This window comes from Podarcis raffonei, chromosome 11 (genome assembly GCF_027172205.1).
Source record: "Podarcis raffonei isolate rPodRaf1 chromosome 11, rPodRaf1.pri, whole genome shotgun sequence".
NCBI lineage: Eukaryota > Metazoa > Chordata > Lepidosauria > Squamata > Lacertidae > Podarcis > Podarcis raffonei.
In genome coordinates, this window is record NC_070612.1 from 59,515,387 (window position 1) to 59,541,351 (window position 25,965).

Consider the following 25,965-nt stretch of genomic DNA (forward strand, 5'->3'; position numbering starts at 1 on the left):
CCAAGTTTCTGTGTTTTCATTGCTTCTCTTATGGCAAGGTTGGGAACCCTTTTCAGTCTGAGGGCCACATTCAGTGGTGGGCACTGATATATATATATGTTTTTAAAAACTGCTCCTTTTCCCTTATGGGGTATCCAAGAGCCCATATAGGGTCCTTTTGTAGGTTCTCGATTGGTAGGAGAAAATAACAGAGACCAACCAGAGAATATTGAGAAGCAAAGCAGCTAGTAAGCTTGATCTTTATTAACTGTTGCAGCAGGGTGCTCCCCCCCAAACAGGAGAAAGGAGGAGGACCCCGAGCCATGCGTACAATCCCTTATATAGACATTTTAAATTTCCTGCCCTGAAGTCCAAGACCACCCCCAGAAACATCATACATACATCACAGAAAAGGCAGTTTACAACAGAAATCTGAATGCGTTTTTACCCTGCCTGCCAGGTTACCTGTTAATGATCACTTGACTGGATTACCTGGGGAGCCTGGCCATTCTTTTGTAATGATAATACCTAATTCCTGAGCCAGGTCACAGGCTCACCCTATTCACACCTTAAATGTGCCCTTAAGGCAGGATTTGTGAGGACAGAGACAATGGGGAGGTTTCTGCATTTCCTTTGACCTTGTAGAGAAATATTTGAGGTGATTGAAAGAGTCAGAATGGCTTTAGGACTTTTCCAGTGGGTTTTGGACATGTGGTTTATATATTTATATATGTGTTTGCTTGGTACATTTATGAACATTTATTATATATAAGACCTAAAAATTCTTATAACACACACACACACACACACACACACACACACACACACATATGGGAACAGTTAGGGCCAGAGGCAACAGCAATTGGGGGCATCATGATGTCCTGATATCACGCGTGTGGGTTTTATACTTCCCTCCTTAAGCTGGGCAGAAGCTTCCCTGACTTTGAGAAGGAGGATCCAAGGCTCTTATAGGATGCTGGAGCCCTCTTCCCTCCTTCCCAAAGCTGGGTGGGCTTTGGGAAGGTGGCGGGAGGGCTCTTGGACCCCTCAGAGCATCACACCTCCCTCCCTAAGCTGAGCAGAAGCTTCACTGGCTTTGGAAAGGGGGCACCAGGGGAACACTTAGGGGACTAGCCTAGCCCCCCTAATCCACAGATCACATGCCACAAGCCACATTCCTTTCTTGACAACATTTTAGGGGCCGCACGGCAGTGATGGCTGAGGCCAGAAAAAGCAGGTTGAGCAATGAATGTGAATTTCATGTTAGTGCAGCAGGATAGTGTCTACACACTTACACATTCCTCTCTATTCTCCATTCAGACAAGCAAGTTATTATCAGAGTTCAAGGACACGTTTTCTTCTCAGAGGTTTTAATTTCTGTTTTAAATTTTATATAATGCGCATTTTATTTAAGCTCCTTTGAGACCTAGATGATGTGAAAATTTTAAAGAAATGGATTTTCCTGAAGTCAGGAATGCAGGTTTCATATATTGTTCTGCGGAGCAGTTCCAAAAGTCAAAAGGTCCCCTCGCCACCCACTCTGATTATTTCAGTCAATCTCCCTTCCTTTTTGGAGAAGAGATTTTGTGTAGAAGTGGCTGCACCCAAAGGCCAATCTGCCTTTTGGAGATTCTTTTTTTTTTAAAGGGTATATGTACCAACTCCCTGGGGCCCTGAGCACCCACAAAATTCCCCTTGAAGGGACTGGACACTCGCACACATCAGTGCCAGAACCATGCACACTGCATGCCACCCACGGCCCTGGGCACCCGCAGTTGCTGAGCCAAGCTGGTTTGGGGGCAAAAAACAGCCATGCAAGGATACTGACCCAAAGTAGGAAGTGAGCAAAGAAAATTGAGTTAAGTGCACATGCTCATAGTATTTTCTTTTGTTTATTAAGGCCATTTGTGATTCAAATCCTCCACCAATCTATTCAGCATTCCTCTGCATGCCCTCTCTTTTTTTCTTTACAAGGCAGATTAGCAAGAACAGTTTTTTTGCTACAGCACTGGGGATGCCTGGGGCCTTTCTCTTGGGCTGTGGAGCATGAGGTCCGAAGAATACAATGGCCTCTCAGCTGACTTTCCTGTTAGCATAGAATAACTCTGTAAAGGTTCAGACCTTGAACTACAATCTGCAATCTAATTTTTTTACTCATATGTGACCATTTTCTTGTCTTTCTCTTAGTTGAGCAGGTGTAAGAAAAGACTATAGCGGAACCAGTTGTGTCGGAGCAGGATTTGGGGCAGGTATTGGTTATCATACAGAGCGTGTCTGCAGAAATTCCCTTCTATAAAACTACTGTATTAAAAGGTATAAGGTAGAAGTTGCTTCTGGAAATCTTTTCTTTTTTTCTAAATCAAAGATTGAAAATGGTGAAGATGCCACCACTACAACCCACTTTAGGTCAATGTGACTCATTTGTTGCTCCCAGTGCGCCAGCTGAAAAGCAGTATTCCAAAAGTATTAGGATCAACCAACCCAATTAATTATGACTTTGACAAGCTTACAAAATAATGCAAGTACTCAGTGTGAAGAACTTACATATTGTATCACTAAAGGTATGATGAACCTGAATGATGGGGGATATGCAAAATATCTGCGTCAGAAATGCCATCCTGAGAGATGCCTGGATCTCCCGACAACAAATGATCACAACCTGCAATTATTGCACAAAAAATAATTGCCTAAAATGTTTTGGATCCAACTGGGTTGACTCACAATGGATGATTAAATAAACTCAACTATCAGCTATTTTAAGATTCTAGATATTATCTGAGCTGTTTGACTAATCAGTTTATAAATAAGATCTGCTAAAGGCACATAAGTCCTAACACTGTTGCCACGAAGATTTTAACAACCTTAGCAAAGAGGGAGATCAGGTAGCAATGGTTTATCCTGCTAGTTCCTTCTGCTTTCTCTACTCCTAGGGCAGTAGTGTCCAAACTTTTTTCAGAGAGGGCCAGATTTGATGAAGTGAAGGCCCATGAGGGCCGACCAAAGTTCAAAGTTGTTGATTTTTTTTAAGGATTGAAGTTGTTGAGGTTTTTTTAGGATTTTACCCCAGGAAATAAACTGCCACAGGGGCCATATTAAATCCTACGGGAACCAGACGGAAGAAAATCGGGCTCTAACACCTCGAATAGTTGTGTAGAAAAGGGAATTTCTATAGGTGCAGATTGTTGTGCAAATTATACCCACTGAAATTAAAGGCACAGGAGCCTAGTCCTCTGTTCCAGGCTAGCTTGGTTGTCTTTTGTGTTTCAGCTCCAAGACATTGGTCCACTAGGCTTACAAATAGTTTTATTTCAGGTTTTTCAAAATGAGTAAGATAGAAATGACATGATGCACAAATACCTTAAAAGTAGCAGAAAAACACATTGCAAATTGAACAATTCTGACTTGCCCATCACAACAGTTTAAGCATCAATTTATTTTCAGAAAGCTTATGAAGTCTTAGAAATGAGCTCTGGTAATACTGGATTTTCACTTACAGTATTTCCAAAACCTTCAGTTATGTCCAACAGTGTCGCTTAGCCGATAGTAAGGCTCTCATCAACAGAACAGGAGGTAAGCAATTTTGAGTGATTCCCCTCCCTCTTGCAGCCCCCACCACCTAAATCCACTCCAGAATGTTGAAGGACCCTCAAAGGCAGATGTGGGGTGAGGGCATAGCTGAATATTGCTTCACACTGTTATCACTGGCTATAACTCTTGTTTTTTCCTGATAGCATGAGAAAGTATTTTTGAAAAAACCAGGACAAACCTTTGTTAAAATAGACAAGTACTAATGGAAACATGCCACAGTACTAAAGTATTTTCCTACTATCCCACTGATTTTTTCTGAATTCAAGCACCCACAAAACTGCATTTCACCTAATAATTAAATATGATTTGTGATTTAACAATTTTATGGGATCGCAAACAAGAGTTTTACTTAAATGCAGCATGTATTTAGGCGTTCTTTTAAATTACTGAAATCATTTGCATTAATGTCTTGCAAAACTATTACTGTTGCTTTTGTCTGAGAAGGGTTAAATTTGATGGTCATCAAACAACAGAGGTCTATTAGTGCTAGTTGGCAATTCTGTAAACCTTCCTTAATTCTGGGGCCTAGGACAGGATCTTTCTTTAGTTGTTTCATTTCAGGTGCTGAAAACCCGATCAAGCTTGTTAGAATCTCATCAGCAAAATCAACTTCTAAATAAGCTGTACCATCAGATATTTTTGCTGATAAACTTGAAAAGCCACCACTGCTTGTTAGATTTCTGGTAAGAGTTACTATAAATGCTCTAATTTTCAGAGTTGTAATAGCCTTGGGCTTGTTACTTAATAAAACTGATAAGTATGTGAAGGGAAGGGCATTTAAATCAACTTTGTTGCACTTATTTTGTATTCTGCAAGTCTGTTCAGGTTGAGGATATTGTTCAAGTTCTACATTAATGTCTGTTAGCCTATTGTTAGAATTATTGGAGGGCTTTTCATTGTTTTTCTCTTGTACCATCATATTTCCAAAACGGCCTTCCATGTTTTTGGTTCTCTGGGCATTATGTTTCATTAAAAAATCTCCTGTGCTTTCTTCATGTATATCACACATTATTGTTTCACCAGATTCCCCAGCACTATTTATGCTAGGGCTTCTATTCAGAACCTGTATCTGTTCTTGCATGATCTCTTCTTCTAAAAGTAAATCATCCTCCAATGGAAACTCATAGAAATCTCCTTCCATGTTTCCCAGAACTGGAACACTTTGTTCTTCATTTTCTGCAATGAACGCTGCAGGGTCTTGCTGCAAACAGCTTTCAGTAGCGGGAAGCAGAGATGTGGTGGAATTTAATCTGGTACTTCTGGTGCAGCATCTACTTTCAAAAGGGGCCTCGTTTATCATTAATTCTTCATTTCCCCCAAGACTTGCCAGAAGCTCTTCATCAGAAGGGCCCACTTCATCAACAGGTATTGAAATGTCACATTCAGCAGCATTTGATTTCTCAGCATTAGGATTTCTGTCTTCTTCTCTAATAAGCCTAGCAAGAACTCTTTCCTCAGAGTTTTCTTCTACAAGGCTATCCACTTCACCCCCCAACAATCTTACATTTTCTGGTTTAAGCAAAAGAACACCTAAGCGATATGCAACTTTCCCCTGTATCATAACCTTTGACCCTGGAGGAAGATTGCTATGGAGAACAGGAATAGGCTGGTATTCCATGCCTTGAATGTCATGTATGCCATCTGTCAGTTGCAGCATCAGCATTCGAGTAGGCTTTGCTTCCCAGGGCCTCAATGTTCCCTGTGTATTAGCAGTTATTTCCTCATTTACAGTATTTTTCTTCCTTATCTTTTGCAGTTGGGAATAGGCAGGCTGACTCACATCAACAAGGGAATCAATCTGTATGGAATAAAAGCTGTTCAATTCTCCCTTTGGATTGTTTGAAATGCAGTCAGGCAGAACTGGGTATTCGAGATCTCTGAGATCTGTAAGAAGCCACTGCTCAAAAACTTGCTTGTTAATAGAAGCCTGAGCCAAACTGCCACTGCCATTTTCTTGTTGAATCCAATCAATGCACGCTTCTAGCCATGGTGCAGGAACCTTCACATGCCATGTAGATGAAAGCCAAGTTTCCACTCTTGCTGCCAGACCTGACGCAGTCATTTTCTTTTGAGGTGAAAGGAAAACTGTGAATGCCCTGGAATGAAACAAAATAGGTTTGCTGACTTAACTAAGTTTTTACTAAATGTCTGATTAAACAACCTATTGCCTGTGGAAACTCATGCAGCAAAATTTAACCAATCACAACCTATCTGGTAAGCTAGCCAAGTAATTTGCCAGCTGTACCTGTTCATTTAGCGAAAGTAAGTTGTCCGTAGGTCAGCAACTGAGCAGCTAAAAGTACCCCCTCCCCAACTATCATATGATTACTACATTTACTGGACTAGAAAAAAACAGAGTTATGGTACCCAAAGACCATTTCTTTCTCACAATTTATTGCCAGGATTTTAGGAAGTGTCTAAGAGCCCAACCCTATGCATACTTTCATCAGAATTTACTCCTTTAGTGCAGAACTATACTTCTCCAACACCCAATGCTAATTCTAGACAACAGAGATAGTTGGTTGGCCACTGTCATAATCCAGCACTGCAGAACAGAGAAGGAATGAAGAAGCAAGGGATAGAAAACGGAGAAGCAAAAGACAGAAAGAAGAGCAGGGTTTATGATACCATCTGAATATGTATAGTTCTATCCTAAATATATTCCGATGTAACCCCAACTGAATTAAGGGGTTTGGCCCTATCAGCAAGACTGTGTGAAGCATTAGAGAAATCAATCCACAAAGCATTTACTTTGAGGTAGAGGCAGTCACTTAACTAAAACCACAGCAAGATGAATGATGTGTGAATTACCAGGTCACCATGTGCACATGTGCAAATCTTATGCAAATAACTGAATCATGGAATGAAAACGTGCACAACAAAAATTTTAAAGGAACCAAAGCAATGGAAAATTGGGGTGGGGACATAAAAATTGTTGAAATGATGGACACATTTTGTTGACTTGAAAACCCTTCCTAGCATTGTATTAGAAAGTAGAGGTTTTCTAACTTTTTTTTAAAAAAAACACCTCTTTTTTGCCTTCCACAGCAGTCTGAAATGCGAAATTAAGCACATGAGGTGAAAGTTGCCCTCAGGGAATTAAAGGTTGTGGAGTTTTTTGTTTTTTTCTTCATTTGTTCTACAAATCATCTGAAAGGGAAGCTAAGGAAAGATGGTGGTTGTTTCCCCCCCTTTGTTCCTTTTTATTAACAAATTTGCGAGAATGGGCTAAATATTCTTACAGGGGAGGTTCTCAAACCTCGTGGCCTTTGCAATCTGACTGCGATACGGAATCCCCACAGCCAACATTTCCATAAACGAATTAAGACTGGACTACTTCCAACAAGCGAACATTTAACGACAGCGCAACTCTTTTTGTTTTCTAAGCTCAGCTAATTATAATAATAATAATTATTATTAAGAAAGCTTAGCCCATGGGGTGGGTCATCCTCTCAATCCGGCGCCCTCTCTCCTCCCGCTCCCCGGACTCCGCGGGACCCGAGAGCAACGGGAGAAGAGAAACCCAAGGCTGCCCTTTTCCCCCGCCATCCCGCGACGTACGTGAGAAGCGCTCGACTCGCGTCCTGCCGCCACACGCGGGTCCTCGGGAGCCCTCCGCCCTCCCCCGCTTTTGTTTTAAGCGCCAAAGCGAACTTCCCAGGCTCGCGAGAAGTCCGCCCCGCCGGAGGACAAGACGGAGTTTGCGCCGGCGCCATTTTGTTTCGCTCCGTCTCTCTCGCTCCCTTTCCCCTCACGCGCGACCTCGGATCAGTTCCGTTCTCCTTGAAGCCCTTCGCCCCCTTGTCATTACCGTAACGATATTCGGACTGATCGGACTGGTTTTTGTTTTGTAATATATATATCTTAAATGTAAGTACCAAGCAGTATGTGAGCAGGGAAAATGGAAACGGCCGGGGGATAAGAGGACTGGGATGCCGCCTCAGCCGCCCGGCCGGCCCAGAGCCCCGTTTGCGGGGTTGGCGCCGCGGCAGCCGCCACGGAGGGCGGGCCCCGGCACCACAGCGTGCCTCGCTTCGAGAAGGGCGGCGCCGTCAGCCAATAGGGGTGCGGCGGCGGGGCCGGCGAGCCAATAAGCGGGCGGCCGTGGCTTGTGTGAGTGTGCGCGCGCTACGGCTCCTTTCGGCTCTTTTCTCTCGCGCTCCTTAGCGACGGATACGGCGGAGTTGGTGCGCTGCGCGGTAAGGAGCCGAGGGGGCTTTTTCCCCCCCGTTTGCGGCGGTGGCGGTGTGTGTGTGTGTGTGTGTGTGTTTCTAAATATTTCCGTGTGCCGGGTCTCCGCCGCGTCGGGCCTAGGAGGTTTTCGGGGCGCTCGTGCCTGAGGGGCGGGTGAGCCTGTGGGGGAGGGGCGACGGGAGGCCCCGCTAATGGCGGCGAAGGGGGGAGGCCGTTTCGGCCGTTGCGCTACGTGGCGCCGCCCGCTCAGCGCCACGGCGTCCGCAGCCGCCCGGGGAAAGGGAGGCGGCGCGAGGAAACAAAGCTCCCCGGGTTTTGCAGCGGCTGCTGCTGCAGAAATCATGGCGGCCGCGGTGGGTGGAGAGGCGGCGGGAGGCGTTTCCTTCCCCTGGCGGAGCCCAGCAGCCCCGGCGCTCCCTGTAGGCTTTTCCCGCCGGCGAACGGAGCGAGGAGGCGCCGGGCCTCTTTTGTGTGTCTTGCCTGTCGGGCGGGTGGGCCCTTCGCTCGGGGCCGCCGCCGCGTGGCGTTACTCCTTCCGCTCCCGGCTCCTCCTAGCAGCTCGTGGTCGCCATTACAGCCGAAGCTGCTCTTGAGAGCCGCCATTTTTAGTCGCGTTGCTCTCCAATAAAGGCAGATCAAGCTTATGCAACTAGAGGGAATCTTCCTTCGCTCCCCGCGCGACCCGTTTATTGGGGGTTTGTTCGCTTTATTTTGACGGGTTGTGGCGAGGGTTGTTGCGGTTAAATTGGGCCCTCCTGAAGCCTCGAGGTCCCTAACGGAAGTACTTTAGTGTCTCGTGCTGTGGGCCGCCTTGTCCGCAGCGCGACGGGGAGGAGAACGGGGCAATCCTTTTGGTTGAAAGCTGTTTATGAGGGGCTTGTGACACCTTCCACCCCCCCCCTGCTCTCCACCTAGGGCCAGTGTTCATGGATCGTGTTCTTGCTTGGCACTGCCTACCTGGTACAATAGCTCCTTCCCTCTTGCTAACACCGTTAAATCGCTTTAATTGAACTCTACGTTATGGTAGATCCCGAAATCCGTTTGTATATTGCGATTGTATGTGTTGGGGTTTATCTTGTTTTCCTCAAATCAAATGACTTGCACCAAACACAAAGATGAAATAGTAAATCAAGGTGCAGTGGTAGTGAGGGGTTTTTTGTTTGTTTCGTTTTTTTAAAGCAATAGCCAATTTATGGAAGTAAAGACACTTCTTCCGAACGATCACAACTATTTTCTGCAGTTTATCACACACAGTTTATCATCAGTTGCAATACCATGGAAATGAATTCAGTTTCTTTCACTTTGGTATAGGAGTCCCTGGCTTATATTGAGCTTTATTCACTGTTGCGTTGCTTTAAGAAGAAATAGCGCCTTTCAAAAAATTGGACAAAGGGCATGTTTTTCATGTGAAAATAAGTTCTGAAGTTTTCTAGGATAGAAGTTGCAACTAGCAAAAAATTTGAAGGTGGCATTAATTAGCTGAGAAAACTAATCAGATCTGAGAAATCCTTCAGAGGAATTGCTTTAGTTCCTGAAACTGAGAGAACTTGGTTTCAGTAAGAAAAGTGAACGGGCATTAGTGTTTTTTCTGTAAAACTAGAGTGAAGTCAATATTTTGCATGAGATGTAATTCATGACTGGGCTGCAAATAAAGATATTTGATATAGTATGTACTCTTATACAATTCTTCAGAGAGATTAACTTGGGAGAAAAGAGGCATTGTTGGACAGACATTTGATATGTTTCAGTTTTTTTCTGTATTCTGGAATACTGAACTGTAAAATAATGAACAAGACCAAAATGGCTGTATGTTGCTTTTCATAGGCTGGCTGATCTTTGATCCCGCCCAGAACGTTTAAGGTTTGCTTGGTGAAGCTATATAATATTGGTAAGTGCTGGAAACCAAATGTCACTTCATTTCTTTAGCAAGCTGCAGAGTTGGCTGCTCTCTTCTAAGCACTTATGGGGTTTTATTTATTTTTATTTGACAGGTTGTATCTGCGAGGCTAAAAACAATGGAGACTGAACAGCAAGAAGAGACCTTCACTAATACAGAAACTAATGGTAAGCTATCTTGTATGTGATCAGAAATTACAGCTCTTATATGTGAAAGTAGTAACTATGGAATATCTGTCAAGGGTTCAGAATTTATAAATGCCATGTCCAGGCGTGAATAAAAATCTCGTTTACAATCTGCACTGCAGCCACCGTAGACAATGGATGTTGGTTTAATAAAAACCTAAATTAAATGCTGCAACCAGGTCCTATTCATTGGTCATTTTAACATGTGGATCGCTCAGATTTCTGAGGGCATTTGAATTGCCTGGGGGTTTTGATTTCCAAATGTTGTATAGCCTGAGTACATTTCCAATGTAGATACTTAAAATTATTACATAAATGATGAAAAAAACCTTGGTGTACTTAAAATTGTAACCATAGTGAGTTATTTTACATTCCATAATTGATAATCCCAATATAAGCATTTTGATGGGTTAGATGCTAATTGATATTGTTACTGTTAATATGACTAAAAAGCTAACTTCACAAACATACAGACTTACAGTTAGGTTTTTTTAGAGCTTTCAGTAGAAACGGACAATAAGGTTGCTTTGTTGTCTCTTCTATTGCATTTACTGTCTGGCTGTTCATTAAAGCTAAAAATAGTACTGAACAATATGGATTTGCCAAGCTTACTTTTATTAAGGCTGTTAGGATAGTAATTGTTTATACCTAATTAGCCTTGGCTTAAACTTTGAAATCCCCACATTTAAAAGACTCCTTATTCCATTTAATAAAATGACTTGTGCCCTACAGCTTGTAGAAGCTAAAAATTTGGATTGTTAATCCTCTCTGTTTTCTAAAATATTAGGCAAACGTCCAGCTGAAGATATTGAAGAGGAACAGGCCTTCAAAAGATCAAGGAACACGGATGAGATGGTGGAACTACGCATTCTGCTTCAGAGCAAAGTATGTTCTGTTACATAATTGCAAAAAAAGTTATTGAGTATGTGGTATTTTGTTGTAATAATTTTACTATCCACAGTTGAGGATGAATAGTGTTCAGAATAAAGAGAATACCTGATAATCGGTTTAAGCATACCAGGGGTTATATCACAGAACTCTTAACAGATTTCTGTTTGGAGAAACAGCAAAATGTTTCTGCCATGTGAGACAATAAACCTGATTTTAAGAAGGACCTGACATTTTTTAAAGAAAAGATTAAGCTGTATGACATACCTGCTTTTCTGAATTTTGGGAAACGGCAGCTCATTTGTAGGGTTGAAAGCTGGTTCCTAGTTAAGCATTACAATATTCTGTCATAACTTGTACCGTATTAAAACATATCATTAGTATTTAAATTTGAGCAAATTTGCATTAATTATTTGAATTTATTTTTTATCAGGAAACCAAAGGCAAGTCTCTTATGTTTGCTATAATAACTTAAAGCTCTGTGTTTAGGTTGGATTTATTTGCCTTACCCACTTTTAAAAAGCTATCTGAGAGGTTTACTAAAAGCAGTGTTAGTGTCAGTTTCCATGTCCAATCACAGCCTTATTATCATAATTGTATTTGTGAAAATCAATTTCAATTTTGACTTCTTTTTTTTATAGAATGCTGGAGCAGTGATTGGCAAAGGTGGCAAAAACATTAAGGCACTTCGTACAGACGTGAGTATTTACAAGTTAAACACTAATAATTTTGCATAGCTATTGTGAAAATTTTATATAGGTGTCTAGTACAAGCCACTTGTATTGATTTTTTAAAAAATCTTAAGTGTCAGGATATTCCATTCATATAATTAAAACACAGAATAATTCATATGGAAAAATTCCTGTCCCTTATTTTACAAAGCATTAAACTAAACTGTATTTCATTGCTTTGGCTTGCAATACCAGAGAGCTTAAGCTTCCAATTAAAATAATTCAAACCTGGATAGCCATTCTTTATCCAGCTATAGAATTAACTTTGCTTAAACAGTCTATCTCTTCAGGAGAGAAGTGTTCAGACTGGCATGATACTATGTACAGAACCATTTAGCTGCATTTAATCTGGAATGAATTTTTCATGAACATCACAGTAAATATACCTACCTTTTTATAGTGGGTTGACTCCTGTGAATAGACACTTTCAGTATTAAGTCTCAATAGTTAAACACTATGCTTTGTAAAAAGCAATTTTTTATATTGTGCATAGTCTTCAGTTTTTGAAAGTATGATATTGGTATTTAATGAAATATTTGGCACGATATCATTTCACATTGTGTTTGATATTTTCATTATATTGTAAAACGCCTGCAGAATGTTATAACTGTCAACTTTGGTATAAGAATGAACTTGGGTAGTAATCACATGTGCGTTAACTGACCTTTCTGAAGCTAGTGTACTTAAAAATTCACCTGCCTAAATCTAGATTCCATACATATAATTCATGGATTAGTGGCTTTCCCAATTTTCCCAGGATTTCAGTAATCTGAATCTCTACAGATTTTGTGTCTACCCTCACGAGCCAGCCTGCTACTGCAACTTCTAATGTTAAAAGTAGTTTAGGCCAAGTAACTCATTTTTACGGTCCATAACTGTTAAGCCACAGTCAATGTAGCTATCCGTTATTGTGTTAGTCTTCAGAACAACTTAAGCTTGTTTCATTGAGAGTAATGAGTATAGTTTGTATTAAATTAAAATTTATTGCTTTTCCCCCTCTTCCCTCTCCTTGTTTTTTTGGCCATATATCTCTCCGTTGCCCATGTACTGGATCGACATGCCCCTGCGTTGCCCACCATGACGTTGGCCCATCCGCCCCTGAACGCCCATGTGAAAACCCTGGTTGGCTATGCCCAAAAATGTGCTCGTTGCCAAACGGGTGCCTTACTTGACAACTTCTGATTGAATGCCCATGCCCAATGCCAACATCCACGAACGCCAATGACCAATGCAGTACAATGCCAGTGTTTCAGTCCCAGACAGCAGTGGCCCCGAGCGGTATGTCCCAACAGTTTATGCCTCACTGCCTGATTAGAAAGAGAGAAATGTATATTATTACCTGCCTTTTATATAATTAAATAGTATCCCCGTAGACGGTGTATTGTTTTTTTTTAAGTTTTCTGTCTTATTTTCCCCATTAAGTCTTTTTTGTCACGGAACTTTTACGTGAGTTGCCCACCCAACAATCCACTAATTTTATTTCAATGGAAGGAGCACAGCTTCAATTGTTGTATATTTGCTGCACTGTAAATCAGATTGTTTCAAAATAGTCTCTCGCTCTGCTCTGTCTTTGTGGTCCACCTTGGTCCCCCAGCATTGCCTGTTCATAATTTTTTCTGATGAAATGCTAACTCCTGGTTCACTCTCCTTCACTTCTCATTTGTGTTGTCTTTTTTGTCTTGCATTTGTATTTGTTTTCTTGCAGAGCCCATTAGTAACCTAATTTCTAACTGGTCTCATAACCCTATTCCAAATATAATGTTCACCACTTGCATATTCCCATGTTTCCTATGAGAAGGTGTGCCAGTTTAACAATGTAATAGTGAGGGTATCCTAAAATTAGTGGTGGCGGGGAACATGAGTATTCACTCCTGCTTTCAGTTCTTCGTTAATTTCTTGTCCACTTAATCTGACTCCTTCCAAGAAACTCATTCTCTTATCTCCAAAACCTTATTTTAAACTTGTATCGTTTATATTATTGGGCATAAACAAAGGTGCATGTGCTGTATCTTCAGTAAAAGGTTGACTTAAGTGGGGAATATTAACTCGTAAGTTCAGCTCTGTAAAGTTGACTTATAACACATAAAATTATGAATACACAACTTACTTTACCTTTCCCCCTATCTTATTTGTGACACCTGATGCTTAATGCTATTTGACAGCATACTGAGTATAAGTGCAGATATCGAAACAATTGGAGAAATCTTGAAGAAAATAATCCCCACTTTGGAAGAGGTAAGTGTATTTGGGTGTATACATCTGAATGGCGAGCTTCAAATGCTCTTGTTTTCTGTCGCTAACTTGCCCTCTATTTAAAATACAGATGTGTGTCCCAGTTGGAGTGTCAGCAAGAGTTGGTTGTGTATAGCACACCAAATAAAATTAAGTTTGAAATTTTAATATACTGAGGCAGGCCATAGGTCCATGTAACTCAGTATTGTTTTGTATTTTGATTTTATTGTATATTGATTTTATTGATTTATTGCCTTGTCATCTCTGGGTATAGGGTGGTATATATATTCAGTTAATAATAATAAATCATCATCATCACCTTGCCTACACTGATAGCAGCTCTCCAAAGTTTAAGAGGGGACTTTGCCAGCCCTTTCTGAAGATGCCAAGGCTTGAACCTGGGAGCTTTTTATATACAAATTCTATCACTGAGCTGTGGCCCCTTATTTTCTTGGGGTGCATTATCAATAGCAAGGTCACTGTGTGTGGTCATAGACCTTGATAGTAGGGGTTGATTTTATTTTTCCTATATGCTGAATATTCCTTGACTTAAATAAAACCTGCTAAGAATGGTAATCTCTGGCTGGGAAAGTATTTTAGGCTGGTCTACTTACATATGCACTCCTTCCAGTGAGATTTTCTACTTGGAACATTAGGGAACCCCCCCCCCCCACTGCAATATCACAGCTGTGTTTGAAGCACCTTTTAGATTTTTAAAAGCATCTGGCTGGACTGCATAAACTTGTGTTAGAGTAAAATCAGGTCCCTGAACTCTTGGATAATGGTACTACTTTAACATTTAAATTGTAATATATAAACTGTTTGGAGAATGATGTCTGGATTTAGTGGGTGATAGGTACTGGAAGTTGGAAATCAGAAAAAGTAACAGTATGGTACTGTACTGGGTAGTAAATGGGTACTTATTCAAGCAAACCTCTTACTGACTACTTTTCTCATTCTTCACCCTGAATATGTCTATAGTATCAACATTACAAGGGAAGTGACTTCGACTGTGAGTTAAGGCTGTTGATTCACCAGAGTTTGGCTGGAGGAATTATTGGTGTCAAGGGTGCTAAAATCAAAGAACTCAGAGAGGTAACATAATTTTTGTCTTTTGATATAAGCATAGTTACCTTAAATATAATCACTTTCTTGAAGATGATTTTCAGTTCATAGTTGTTACTAGTCATTGGGTGGCAAGAATGCCTCACCCTTACTAGAATTTATTCATCTTGTGCTGCTAAAGAATTACAAACCCAAATATGTGATTAATTTACAAACACAGAGTTTCCTTTCAGTAAAAGAAAGTGTAGAGAAAGAGATCAATTTTATTCTGGTTTTAACTTTGGTTACTAAAATTGGTGACAGTTTCTAATACTTCTGTAGTATCTGAAGCTGTTTCTCATTGTACAGCTGAAATGGCTAGCGCAAAAGGTTTGTGGGTGCCTGATCCCCTGATGGAACTTGTACTCCAGAGATTCTAGAGAAACAGTTTCTTAGCAGTTACCGCAAAGATGGTGGTTTCCACATAATTCGTACACCGTAGTTGGAGGTTCACCAAAATCTGAGCCTGTGTAGTAGCGTCACTAAGTGTAAAAATGGAATACGAAATCTATAGAGTGAAAACATAGCCTAATAATTGTCAAACACTTCACGGTGGTCTTTGTTAATCACATTTCACTCTTGGTCTAAGGAACCAACTTGGACTGCTGACAAAATAGCTCCTTAGAGATTCACTCAGTTTCTGGAGTGCAGGTCTCTCTATAAATTAGGGTTCCGAGGCTAAAAAGTCTGTCTTTGATTTGAGCACTCATGGGGGAATACTGGGACAAATCCAACTACAGTGGTACCTCGGCTTCAGGTTACAGACGCTTCAGGCTACAGACTCTGCTAACCCAGAAATAGTACCTCGGGTGCTCCGGCAGCAGCAGGAGGCCCCATTAGCTAAAGTGGCCCCTCAGGTTAAGAACAGTTTCAGGTTAAGAACGGACCTCCAGAACGAATTAAGTTCTTAACCCAAGCTACCACCATAAACATGACTTGTATACAACTTACGAATGTGTTTAAAGTTGATGATAAAAGCAAGTAGGTCTGCCACAATTGTGTCTGCACAGTTTTGTTCAGCAGACCTTTTTATGACTGTTGAAGTGCTTTTGCAGCCTGGCGATCTTTCACTGGAAAATTTTGAACCTTTAGACTCATTGTGAAGACTTTCTTTTATTCATTTTATTAATAAAGGACATTGTTTCATCTACTCTTAGAGGCAATAGTAAGACCAGTGTTGCAGAAGCTCGCTTGATCCCCAATTAATTAAATACTTAAAAGTCAAACCATTTGCTAGCTGTGGTAGCTGAGCACTCAATTATTTAGACATTTAAAGACCAGGGTTTGGTGCTGGAACTTCTTTGGCTTCATCTTCTTTCTGCATCTTTGTAGGAGAGAAATTTAATGTGGCCCTGTTGAATGTCTTGCACGCTTTGAGGTTATTGAGAATATTAAAAATATCACCACACTTTATTTCAACCCTGTTAGAGGTTTTTTGCAATGGTTCATTCTATTTTGTTGGGACATTAATGTACTTCTCGTCGTTGGCTCTTGTGGACTTCTGCCGGGGTTTGTCCTAACTAAAACTGCTGAAAAAGTTCATCTTGGATTTTGGAGCGGATTCATGATGGTCCAGCTCAATTTATTCTGAAGCATTTGTGGCAATATTCCTTGAATCACTTAGCATAATGTAGCATGCTAGTATTACTTAGTAAATAGTAATACAGTTGTACCTTGGTTTTTGAACGCCTTGTTGCTTGAACATTTTGGTTCCCGAACACTGCAAACCTGGAAGTGAGTGTTCCAGTTTGCAAACCTTTTTTTGGAAGCCAAACGTCTGACACAGCTTCTGTGGCTTCCAATTGAGTGCAGGAAGCTCCTACAGCCGATCGGAAGCTGTACCTTGGTTTTTGAACATTTTCGGAAGTTGAAAGGACTTCCTGAACAGATTCCGTTTGAGAACCAAGGTACAACTATGCTTAGCATGATGTCAGTAAAATGTCCAATTTAGAAGAACAGGATTTGTTGGTGGCCCTAGGAGTAGTTCAGGAAAACTGCTTTGTGATGTGGTCGTGTTACACTTAAAAGAGCAGATACGCAATTGGAAGTGTTCCTATGTCCAGGCCTCCTATATCAGGTGGAGTTGGTAGCCAGGAGTGTTTGTCTACTGACTTTGGCTAATGTACCAATGGTTTGAATGCCTGCTAAAGAAGGATTGTGCAGACTCTAATACCCTCTTGACTGGACCACAGTAATGTGCGGCAACTTGGAAACTTTACTTGGTTGGTTAGATATGTCAGCTGACAGAAGCTTATAATAATAATTCGTTGGTGCTCTTCTGGCAAGAAATTTTTTCCCCAGACCAAATTTAAGCCCGGAAATCAAGCTTTAATGCAGTTAATATATCATAAATGGTTAAATTTAAGGAATAATCTTTGGAGGGAGTATGTGACATGTGTAGCCCCTCATTTGGGTTGGATGTAAGTTGTGGAACCAAGCATGTGAAAAAACATCAGTTCTGCTTTTAAATGCATTTTACAAATTTCTATTTTGAATTGGGGAGGAGGGAAGGAAACTCAATAGGGGTGGGACCATAAATCATTCCTGTATTGTTAAATTTTAAAGATATCAAACAGTGAAAAGTAGGTGAACCATAACTAGTGTAATTATATGGTTTGTATGTACAAGCCATGAGAGTGCATTTTGAGAATGGAGTTTTCTTAGCTTCCAGTTTGTATTGTTTGTGCCGCTACTTGTTCAGCATACAAATCTCAAAAACAAACTATGTTAAATAGTTTTCAGCTTTCTTATTGGTTAGAGTGGATTCTAAATAATTTTTTACTTACAATTTTCTTGGCAGAACACTCAGACCACCATTAAGCTTTTCCAAGAATGCTGTCCACATTCTTCCGACAGAGTGGTGCTAATTGGTGGAAAGCCTGATAGAGTTGTGGAATGCATCAAAATAATATTGGATCTTATATCAGAGGTAATTTAATCTTTACAGTAATTTGTTTTCATACCCCACGCCTTTTTTGTGCAAAGATAGTTGCATTTTTTGCTTGAAATAAGCTATACATGTAACTTCAATAATTGGTAGTCTTTTAATATATGTGTTAAAATATAATTGTGGGAAATGTTCAGAAGACTAAAGTTGTTTTCCTTTTTTCATATTAGTCTCCAATCAAAGGACGTGCACAGCCTTATGATCCAAACTTTTATGATGAAACGTACGACTATGGTGGATTTACAATGATGTTTGATGACAGAAGGGGGCGTCCTGTGGGATTTCCAATGCGTGGCAGAGGAGGCTTTGATCGAATGCCTCCAGGTCGTGGTCGTCCAATGCCTCCACGAAGAGATTATGATGACATGAGCCCTCGCAGAGGACCTCCTCCCCCTCCTCCAGGCCGTGGTGGTAGAGGTGGCAGCAGAGCTCGCAATCTTCCTCTTCCTCCCCCTCCTCCTCCCAGAGGCGGGTACGTCAACATTGTAATGATTCCGAGTGCTTTTATAGAGCAGTCTTGAGCTAACAGCTGCTTAGAGTAAGGTTTGTGCTTGAGGGAGAACATAGTAGTTGATAAATGGAACTGGTTTTTATGTTTGTTTTAAGTGGGAGTGGGATGGATGGATTTATAAAACATGAATTTCTGTGACATAATATTAGTCTAAAAGTAAAAAAAAAACCTGATTGCTTTATCTTCTTCACCAAATCAATTTGCTTATTTATGTATTTGACAATGTCTTTATGTGAGACTTTCACTTGTAAACACTCTAAATTATATCATTTGCTTTCTTAAGGGACCTTATGTCTTATGACCGAAGGGGCAGACCTGGCGATCGCTACGATGGAATGGTAAGTTATGTTCAATAGAACTCCGAATACAGTTTTTCGGTAATTGGGTATCTTGAAAGCATTGTTTTATGTATGACTTGGGATATCAATGCCCTTTTACAATTTTAGCTTTCACAATTAACTTTCAGTTTTCTTTAAGAAAGTGTTCATGGATCTTGAGTATTTGGAGACTTTAATAGTATTGTAGTTCAAGTTTTTCTCTTCACTGGCACTTGTGTACTTAGAACAGAGCTTTTGAAACTGTGTCACGACAGGTTAATGTGTTGGCTGCAGTCTGTAGGCTTTCCTGGGGCTGGAAAGGGTTTAGTTTAACCTCCAGTTTCCTAGTAAAACTGAATTACTGTGTCACGAAATGATGCATGTCTAAAAAGTGTGTGGCCAGCATGAGAAGTTTGGAAAGCTCTGACTTACAGGATCTTAATCTTCAGGGTTAGGAACAATGATTCTAATTGTGGGTCATCTTTTTCAAAATGAGTAACGGTTCTGATGAGGAAGAAATGTACTTTGACCAAGTTATTTAAGTCAGATTCATGTAGGGCTGTAGTTCCATAGTATTTTATGTTTGCAGTATGAAAGGAATATAAAGTTATATTTTACTGCTACCAGTTACCCGGGGAAAAGACCCATTGACTTCAGTAGGATTATATCTAGGTGGGCAGGTATAGAACTGCGCTGCAAGGCTCTTAGCGTATACAAGATTTCAGCCTAATTTACTGTGTACAGAATGCTTGCTTTCCTGTATGCCTAAATCAGAATTTACACATTCTTAGGAATTACCAGAGGGGAAATGAACTCAGTAACTGCCCATAACACAAGTTCATTGAGTGACTCAGAAGCAAATTAATTACAGTATAAATTTTAATATAGTTACAATACATAGTAATATAGTACAAATTAAATTAAACCCAAAACTGTATTTTAACTTAAAACATGTAATAACTGTTTGATACATTGAACCAAGTCAGGCTTATTTATTTTATGTTACTTTATTCGGGGCATTGTGAGAGGATTTATGTAGGTAATTGAAAAAATAAGAGCAGTATCCAATATTGCGTGTGTACAGGGCCTGCCACTTACATGAGGGTTCAGCTCCTGGCATCCATGTGCAAAGGCAAAATCACGTAAACCCAGGAAACCCCCAGAACTACTCCCTCACCCTGCACAATCATCCAAACTTCTCCAGAGCAGACCTTGGCCTCTGCCTTGCTTTCTGAGCTCTGGGAAGGCTGTGCAAGGCCCTGGCGGCATCCCATAACCCTTGAACATCCTTCCCAGAGGCTGGTAAGCAGTGAGTTTTCCCTGCCCTTTTATTTCTTTTTTGACTGTCTGCCCAAGGTCACAATTGTGTAAGTAAATTATGCATAAGTGGTGGCCACTGCACACTTCTCACACAATGGGATTTTCCCTGCACCCCCCACCAAATCTCTAGGGATTCTCAACCTTTGTAACAGAATGGGGTGGTCTGCATGGGGAAGGTACGGAAAAAGGAGCATTCTCTGCATCTGATTGAAGTCAGTTCTGCTTGCATATGGACTTCATTCACGTTGCTTAAGAGCTGCACTTGGCTGCAGAATAATATAAGTAGTGCATATGGAAATTGCCTTAAATTGTCACCTATCAAGCTTGTTTTGCATATATTCTAACATGCAAACTGGTTTATGCAGTCTGTATCACATAAGTTTACAGGCATGTAAGCTTTATGATTTATGAGTCTATAAAGTCCCAAATAACTTGTTTCAAATGTATTTTTTCTTTCTTCTCTTTGGCAAGATGATGCAATGTCATGTCAATGCTTGCGATGACATAGAAACGCCAGAAATGGTGAGTACACTAATTAAAAAGCCTGCTTTGATTGGTGTTCTTGATGGTAGGAGAGAGGCAATAAGGAACTGGTTTTGCGCACAAACTGCCATTGCTAAAAGCTTCCATTTGGGGGTTTGCTAGATTTTAAGCAAGTAATACTTTTAGCAACAACTTTCTCCTAGAAGCTTGTAGTTGAAATGGATATGTTTAGATTAAACTCAAATACTTGTAGAGGCAAAGGAAACAGTTGCCTTAAGTATGGATGATGCAAAATTTCCCACCTACTGCTTAATTTGTACTGTGGAATTCCTTATCATATACTCTTTCAATCCCAGAAATGTTACAACATATTGTTTGTATAGTTAAGTAATATGGGATGAATGAAACATTAAAATACCTGAAGCAGTGATTTGAGTTCCTTATCTTAATGTCTCCTGAAATGTGTGTGCCTCTAAGTTGGCAACTGAAGACCTGAAAGATTCCAAAATGTTTTTTCCCTCTTAATATGTTGTGTGTTTGATAGGCCTTAACTGAAAATGTTCAAAAACTTTTATAAACCTGTGTGCGCACACTGCCATGATGAATGTATGCATACCCATGTGTATGCATAGGCTGCTTAAGCTGGGTGGGGACGGAGGGAGAGCTTAGCTTGCCAGTGCACCAGGAAGGCATTCCATCACATGTTAAATTAGCGGAGCTGAATTTGTAACCTACCTCTGACTAGAACTGAGAATGTTTTGAGTGTTGATTGGAATGTAATTAACATTACTGCCTGGCTTTTTTGTACAAGGTTGTCAGAATGTTAAAAAGGGTAATAGACTATTATTGAGGGCTATATAGTTTAGTCATTATCTGGTATTGGAATCTCAACATTTCCACTAGAATTGTTATCCCTGACTTTGCATGAATCATGCTGCATAAAATACGCCTGATCAGTTACTGATTTGGTGTTCTCCATTGGAAAGTACACTGGTACCTTGGGTTACAAACTCCACTATCCTCAGGTACCTCAGGTTAAGATTGGTTTCAGGTTAAGAACAGACCTCTGGAACAAATTAAGTTCGTAACCAGAGGTAGCACTTTATTTTGAGATTGTTGAGATACCTAGATTCATTGGGAAAGGAGTTCCACAATGCTGGTGCTTTGGTGGTGAAAGGCCCTTGTTCTCTTTTGAAATCCAGAAATGCACAGATTTTACCTATGGTTTTATGGCAGAGGTCCAGTTATATATATGTAGAGCTATATAGATATATATAAAGGTAAAGGGGCCCCTGACTATTAGGTCCAGTCATGACCGACTCTGGGGTTGCGGCACTCATCTCGCTTTATTGGCCGAGGGAGCCGGCGTACAGCTTCCGGGTCATGTGGCCGGCATGACTAAGCCGCTTCTGGCAAACCAGAGCAGCACACGGAAACGCCGTTCACCTTCCCGCCGGAGCGGTACCTATTTATCTACTTGCACTTTGACGTGCTTTCGACTGCTAGGTTGGCAGGAGATAGATAGATATAGATACAGATAAAGATATCAGCTGTTTAGAATACTTTCGTTAGCTTCCATGTTACATGAAACAAAAGCTGCTAAGACTTTTTCTTTTTGTTTCCTTTTTGCTAGTTCGAGGGTGGATCAGGATATGGTAAGCTTTAATGCATGTGTACTATATACAATTTACTGTTCAGTCATTAAAAGAGCAAGATGCATACGTTTTAAATCAGACTATTCTTATGCAGGGGGTCGTGGCTCTTACGGTGATCTTGGTGGACCCATAATTACAACACAAGTAACAATACCCAAAGATGTAAGTATATTCCCTGTAGTTAAAATATTTTCAAATCTTGCGACATACGGTTTTTTAATCTTTGTGCAGTATGTTAGGCTTACTGTTATCTTCAGGGTTATATGTTAAGCTTGTATTCTGCTTTGAAGGAAATGGGTTGAAAATTTCCTCCCCAACTTGTTATTGAACATACTGTCCAGGAGTGCTGCCTAATAAATTGTCATATTGTGTAATGGTATGTTTTTGTACTCTGGTAATAACTTTGTATGTTGTAATATTGCAATTACTAGCTGCTGCTTAAAAAAAAAACCCTCACTTTTTTTCTAGCTGGCTGGTTCCATTATTGGAAAAGGAGGCCAGAGGATCAAACAGATACGCCATGAATCAGGAGCTTCAATCAAAATTGATGAACCCTTAGAGGGCTCAGAAGATCGGATAATAACTATCACAGGCACACAGGACCAGATTCAAAATGCACAGTATTTACTGCAAAACAGGCAAGTTGCATAGAACTGCAGCTGTAAACTAAATGTGTAAATTATTACTGAACTTTGTCTCTTGTATTGTATGCCTTTTTAAAGAGAGCTATTTTAAAAACAAAAAAACACCTTTATGCTGGTAGTGTATACTAACTTCTGCACTTCGTAGTATGCCTTTCTCTTCTGTTTTCCATTCTTACTCTATGAAGACACCCTCAAAACTAATCTTGCTGGAAGTGACCTTAACCAAGCAGTCCTCATTTCTCTGGTGAAAACTGCTGCAAAAAACCTACTTGTAATCTATTACATAGAGCCTGTAGAAAATATAGAAGATTTCAGTGGATGTTGGTCTAGTTCTGTGTGGAAGACTAGTGATTTTGTTGTTTTTAGATAACCAAATCGACAACAAATCGCAGTCTGCCATATGGCACAGACCATGCCTCTACAGGACAAGTTGAAAACTATTGGTGCTGTTAATGCAGCATTTCACACCTCACTGGCATTGCTTCCTTTTCTGCCATGTATAACAGCTCTAGGTTGTACTTGCTTTATTTCCTCTAACATCAGCTGTCTAGTGAGCATTTTGCAATGTGTAACTTGTCTTTTTGAAAGTAGATAGCTACTAATTACAAACTGTAAAATTTTAACCAGTATGTATTGTCTAATATTTATAATTGTGTAAAATGTATTTGCAAATATTGATTCAAGTTGTTTGTTCAACCATTCTAATACATGCCTTTTTTTTTCTTTTTCCTTATAGTGTGAAGCAGTATGCAGATGTTGAAGGATTCTAATGCAAGATATTTTTTCTTTTTTATAGTGTGAAGCAGTATTCTGGAAAGTTTTTCTAAGACTAGTGAAGAACTGAAGGAGTCCTGCATCTTTTTTTTTTCTTAAATCTGCTTCTGTTTAAAAAGCCAACATTCCTCTGCTTCATAGGTGTTCTGCATTTGAGGTGTAGTGAATTTTTTTTTTGCTGTCACCAGATGTAATGTTTTTAGTTCTCTACATATAGGTGGGTGGGAGTGGGGTGGCTTTGCAAAACTAACATTGGTATTTTGAAACAGCAGCAGAGAAGGTGGATTTTATTTTTGTTCTATGTTGGTTGTAAACTGTAATGTTTTTTCTGTCACTTGTGAACCATCTGCTTTATACCTTTTTTGTTTTGAAGAGGGAGAAGAGTACTGGTAGTTCACTTACCTATCCCTGGCATCCATTCAAAGCAGTGTGCAGAATGTAATGCTCTTTTGTAAGATGTTTTATGATTTTAAAAATAAATTTAGTGAACCAATTCTTGCAGTCATTTTTTAAATGCATACTTCTGTAGCTAAAATACACTCTCTACACCATTAATTGAGCTTGGCTTTTTCCCTATACCAGAGAAGCAGAACACCCAATTTCATTGTTTTGGCAAATTGGGAGTATTGATAATGCACTGACTCCAAAGTTGGATGTGTGAAGAAACTGAAAAATATTGAAACAGTTTTGCGTTCTTGTTACTCCAAATGTATGCCCCTAATTATTGTACTGCAACTTGTTGGTTTGAATAAAATTTCACAAAACTTGGTTTGTCATGGAATAGCAATTAACTGTAGAGGCTATTGGAATTTTAGTCATTTCTAGCATTGGCAATCTTGCCCATATCCAACTGTAACTTGTTTAAAATGTTTCTATTGTATAAAAACTGAATGACAAAACAATTGTATCTCACTGTTTGAGTTGCATAGAAAATGTGTGTGGAATCAAAAGAACCTGGATATTTTCATGTAAAAATCTCAGCATTTGTATTAATAGTTTACAAGTTTATTTGTCTCGAATAAACATTGTAATAACATCCAGCTGCATGTAACTTCGAGGTTTCAATATTTACTCTAGGTCTAATTCTCTACAGACTTAAAATATTTTCCTCTTTGTGTTTCACAATAAATTAAAAGATAAATTGAAATCTACCATGCCCTTCTTTCTTAGCTCTGAATGCTACACTGAGAAGCTATAGAAGAACATTTGCCAAAGATTCCTTCATTTGAGATACCTTTAGTATTTAAGGAAGAACATCTTCATGAGGGCTTTTTGCAAAACCTGATCATGTAAGTGCTACTTATGTCAAAGTTAAAAAATGGCATATAAAGTTGCAAGTGGAGAGGAAGCTGTGCTGCAGTGGAGTGCTTTAGAGCAAAAAGAGCAATGTAGATCTGGATTGTCGGCAGATCTCTGACATGAAGTGGATCGGCAGTGATACCCCATTGGTGAAATGAAGACTTGGATTAATCGAAAGTGGATTTTGAGTACAGAAGAGCTCCATTCAGTTTTGGTACTCTAACGGATATTTTTGGACTATTAAGTTCTTTGCCATTTGCACTAAGCTCTGATTAATGGACCTTTAGGTTTTCACAGAAAATGAAACATCCTTGCATTAGAGTGTATTTTTAATACCTCTGGTGAAATTCACCTAAAACAAAAGACTGCCTTTAGCTAGGTGTTTGCATTTCATGTAGGAGGGATGCATTATGCATCAGGATTTGACGCTGTTGTGTCCTGTTTCTGAACATTGAGTAAATGGGTCTTTGATCAGAAGATTTACACCCCTGTGCAGCAGTACAGTGGTACCTCTGTTTACGAACTTAGTCCATTCTGGAAGTCCATTCTTAAACTGAAACCGTCCTTAAATCAAGTTGTGCTTTCCCTAATGAGGCCTACCACCACCAGTGCCCTTCCACTGTTTGGATTCTGCTCTTAGACAGAGATAAAGTTCGCAAACCAGGAGACTACCGGTTTTGTGGAGTTCGTTAACGGAATCGTTCGTAAACAGAACTGTTCTTAAACCAAGGTACCACTGTATTTGCTGTAGCCTTTAAGTGTGATTAAGGGAAAGATTCTTTTTAACCAGGGGTGGTACTTTTTGTCAAGATGTTTATTTTGTCCTAGCATGTTTTCATGATAACAGTTATGTCCCAGCAGGTATGGAAGGGATGCTACAAGCAAATATTTTGCCTCTTCTAAACTTCCTTTAGGGAAAGGTGGGCAGAAGGCAGATGGGTATTTTTGCAGTACTGGAATGGGTTGGTAGCCTTTTCCCCTCCTAAATTGTGAAAGGGAGAAAAACATGTACAGTGCTGCCCCGCATGATGAATGCCTCGCAAGACGAAAAACTCGCTAGACGAAAGGGTTTTCCGTTTTTTGAGTCGTTCCGCAAGACGAATTTCCCTATGGGCTTCGCAAGACGAAACGTCTTGCGAGTTTGTTTCCTTTTTCTTAAAGCCGCTAAGCCGCTAATAGCCGTGCTTCGCAAGACGAAAAAAACGCAAGACGAAGAG

General features: G+C 40.1%; 2 protein-coding genes across 5 annotated transcripts; one reads left to right on the top strand and one right to left on the bottom strand.

The window, feature by feature from the left end:
• Positions 1-3,265: 3,265 nt before the first annotated feature.
• On the bottom strand, positions 3,266-7,407 carry RMI1 (RecQ mediated genome instability 1). Its single transcript, XM_053408883.1, has 2 exons — positions 7,129-7,407; positions 3,266-5,663 (listed from the first exon to the last, which is right to left on the bottom strand). The coding sequence occupies exons 1-2, from the start codon at positions 7,281-7,283 to the stop codon at positions 3,917-3,919; spliced, it is 1,902 nt and encodes a 633-aa protein (XP_053264858.1). The 5' UTR covers positions 7,284-7,407; the 3' UTR covers positions 3,266-3,916.
• Positions 7,408-7,647: 240 nt separating this feature from the next.
• Positions 7,648-24,489, top strand: HNRNPK (heterogeneous nuclear ribonucleoprotein K). Of its 4 annotated transcripts, none has more exons than XM_053408886.1 (16): positions 7,648-7,766; positions 9,586-9,649; positions 9,753-9,825; positions 10,631-10,728; positions 11,373-11,429; positions 12,697-12,740; positions 13,625-13,697; positions 14,676-14,789; positions 17,599-17,727; positions 17,916-18,217; positions 18,540-18,594; positions 20,365-20,415; positions 22,010-22,031; positions 22,111-22,193; positions 22,500-22,669; positions 23,412-24,489. In XM_053408886.1, the coding sequence occupies exons 3-16, from the start codon at positions 9,777-9,779 to the stop codon at positions 23,443-23,445; spliced, it is 1,281 nt and encodes a 426-aa protein (XP_053264861.1). In that variant the 5' UTR covers positions 7,648-7,766; positions 9,586-9,649; positions 9,753-9,776; the 3' UTR covers positions 23,446-24,489. The 4 variants fall into 4 exon arrangements, with proteins under 4 accessions (XP_053264861.1, XP_053264864.1, XP_053264863.1 ...); XM_053408889.1 differs by having other exon boundaries at positions 23,472-24,489; XM_053408887.1 differs by lacking the exon at positions 7,648-7,766 and adding an exon at positions 8,342-8,456.
• Positions 24,490-25,965: the final 1,476 nt, after the last annotated feature.

Excerpts from the sequence above, each read along its gene's own strand:
- RMI1 (XM_053408883.1), bottom strand. The coding sequence starts at position 7,283 with ATGGCGCCGGCGCAAACTCCGTCTTGTCCTCCGGCGGGGCGGACTTCT. Across the intron at positions 5,664-7,128 it reads GCGAGTCGAGCGCTTCTCAC|GGCATTCACAGTTTTCCTTT; the intron begins GTACGTCGCGGG and ends GTTTCATTCCAG.
- HNRNPK (XM_053408886.1), top strand. The coding sequence starts at position 9,777 with ATGGAGACTGAACAGCAAGAAGAGACCTTCACTAATACAGAAACTAAT. Across the intron at positions 18,595-20,364 it reads GCGATCGCTACGATGGAATG|ATGATGCAATGTCATGTCAA; the intron begins GTAAGTTATGTT and ends CTCTTTGGCAAG. Across the intron at positions 22,670-23,411 it reads CAGTATTTACTGCAAAACAG|TGTGAAGCAGTATGCAGATG; the intron begins GCAAGTTGCATA and ends TTTTCCTTATAG.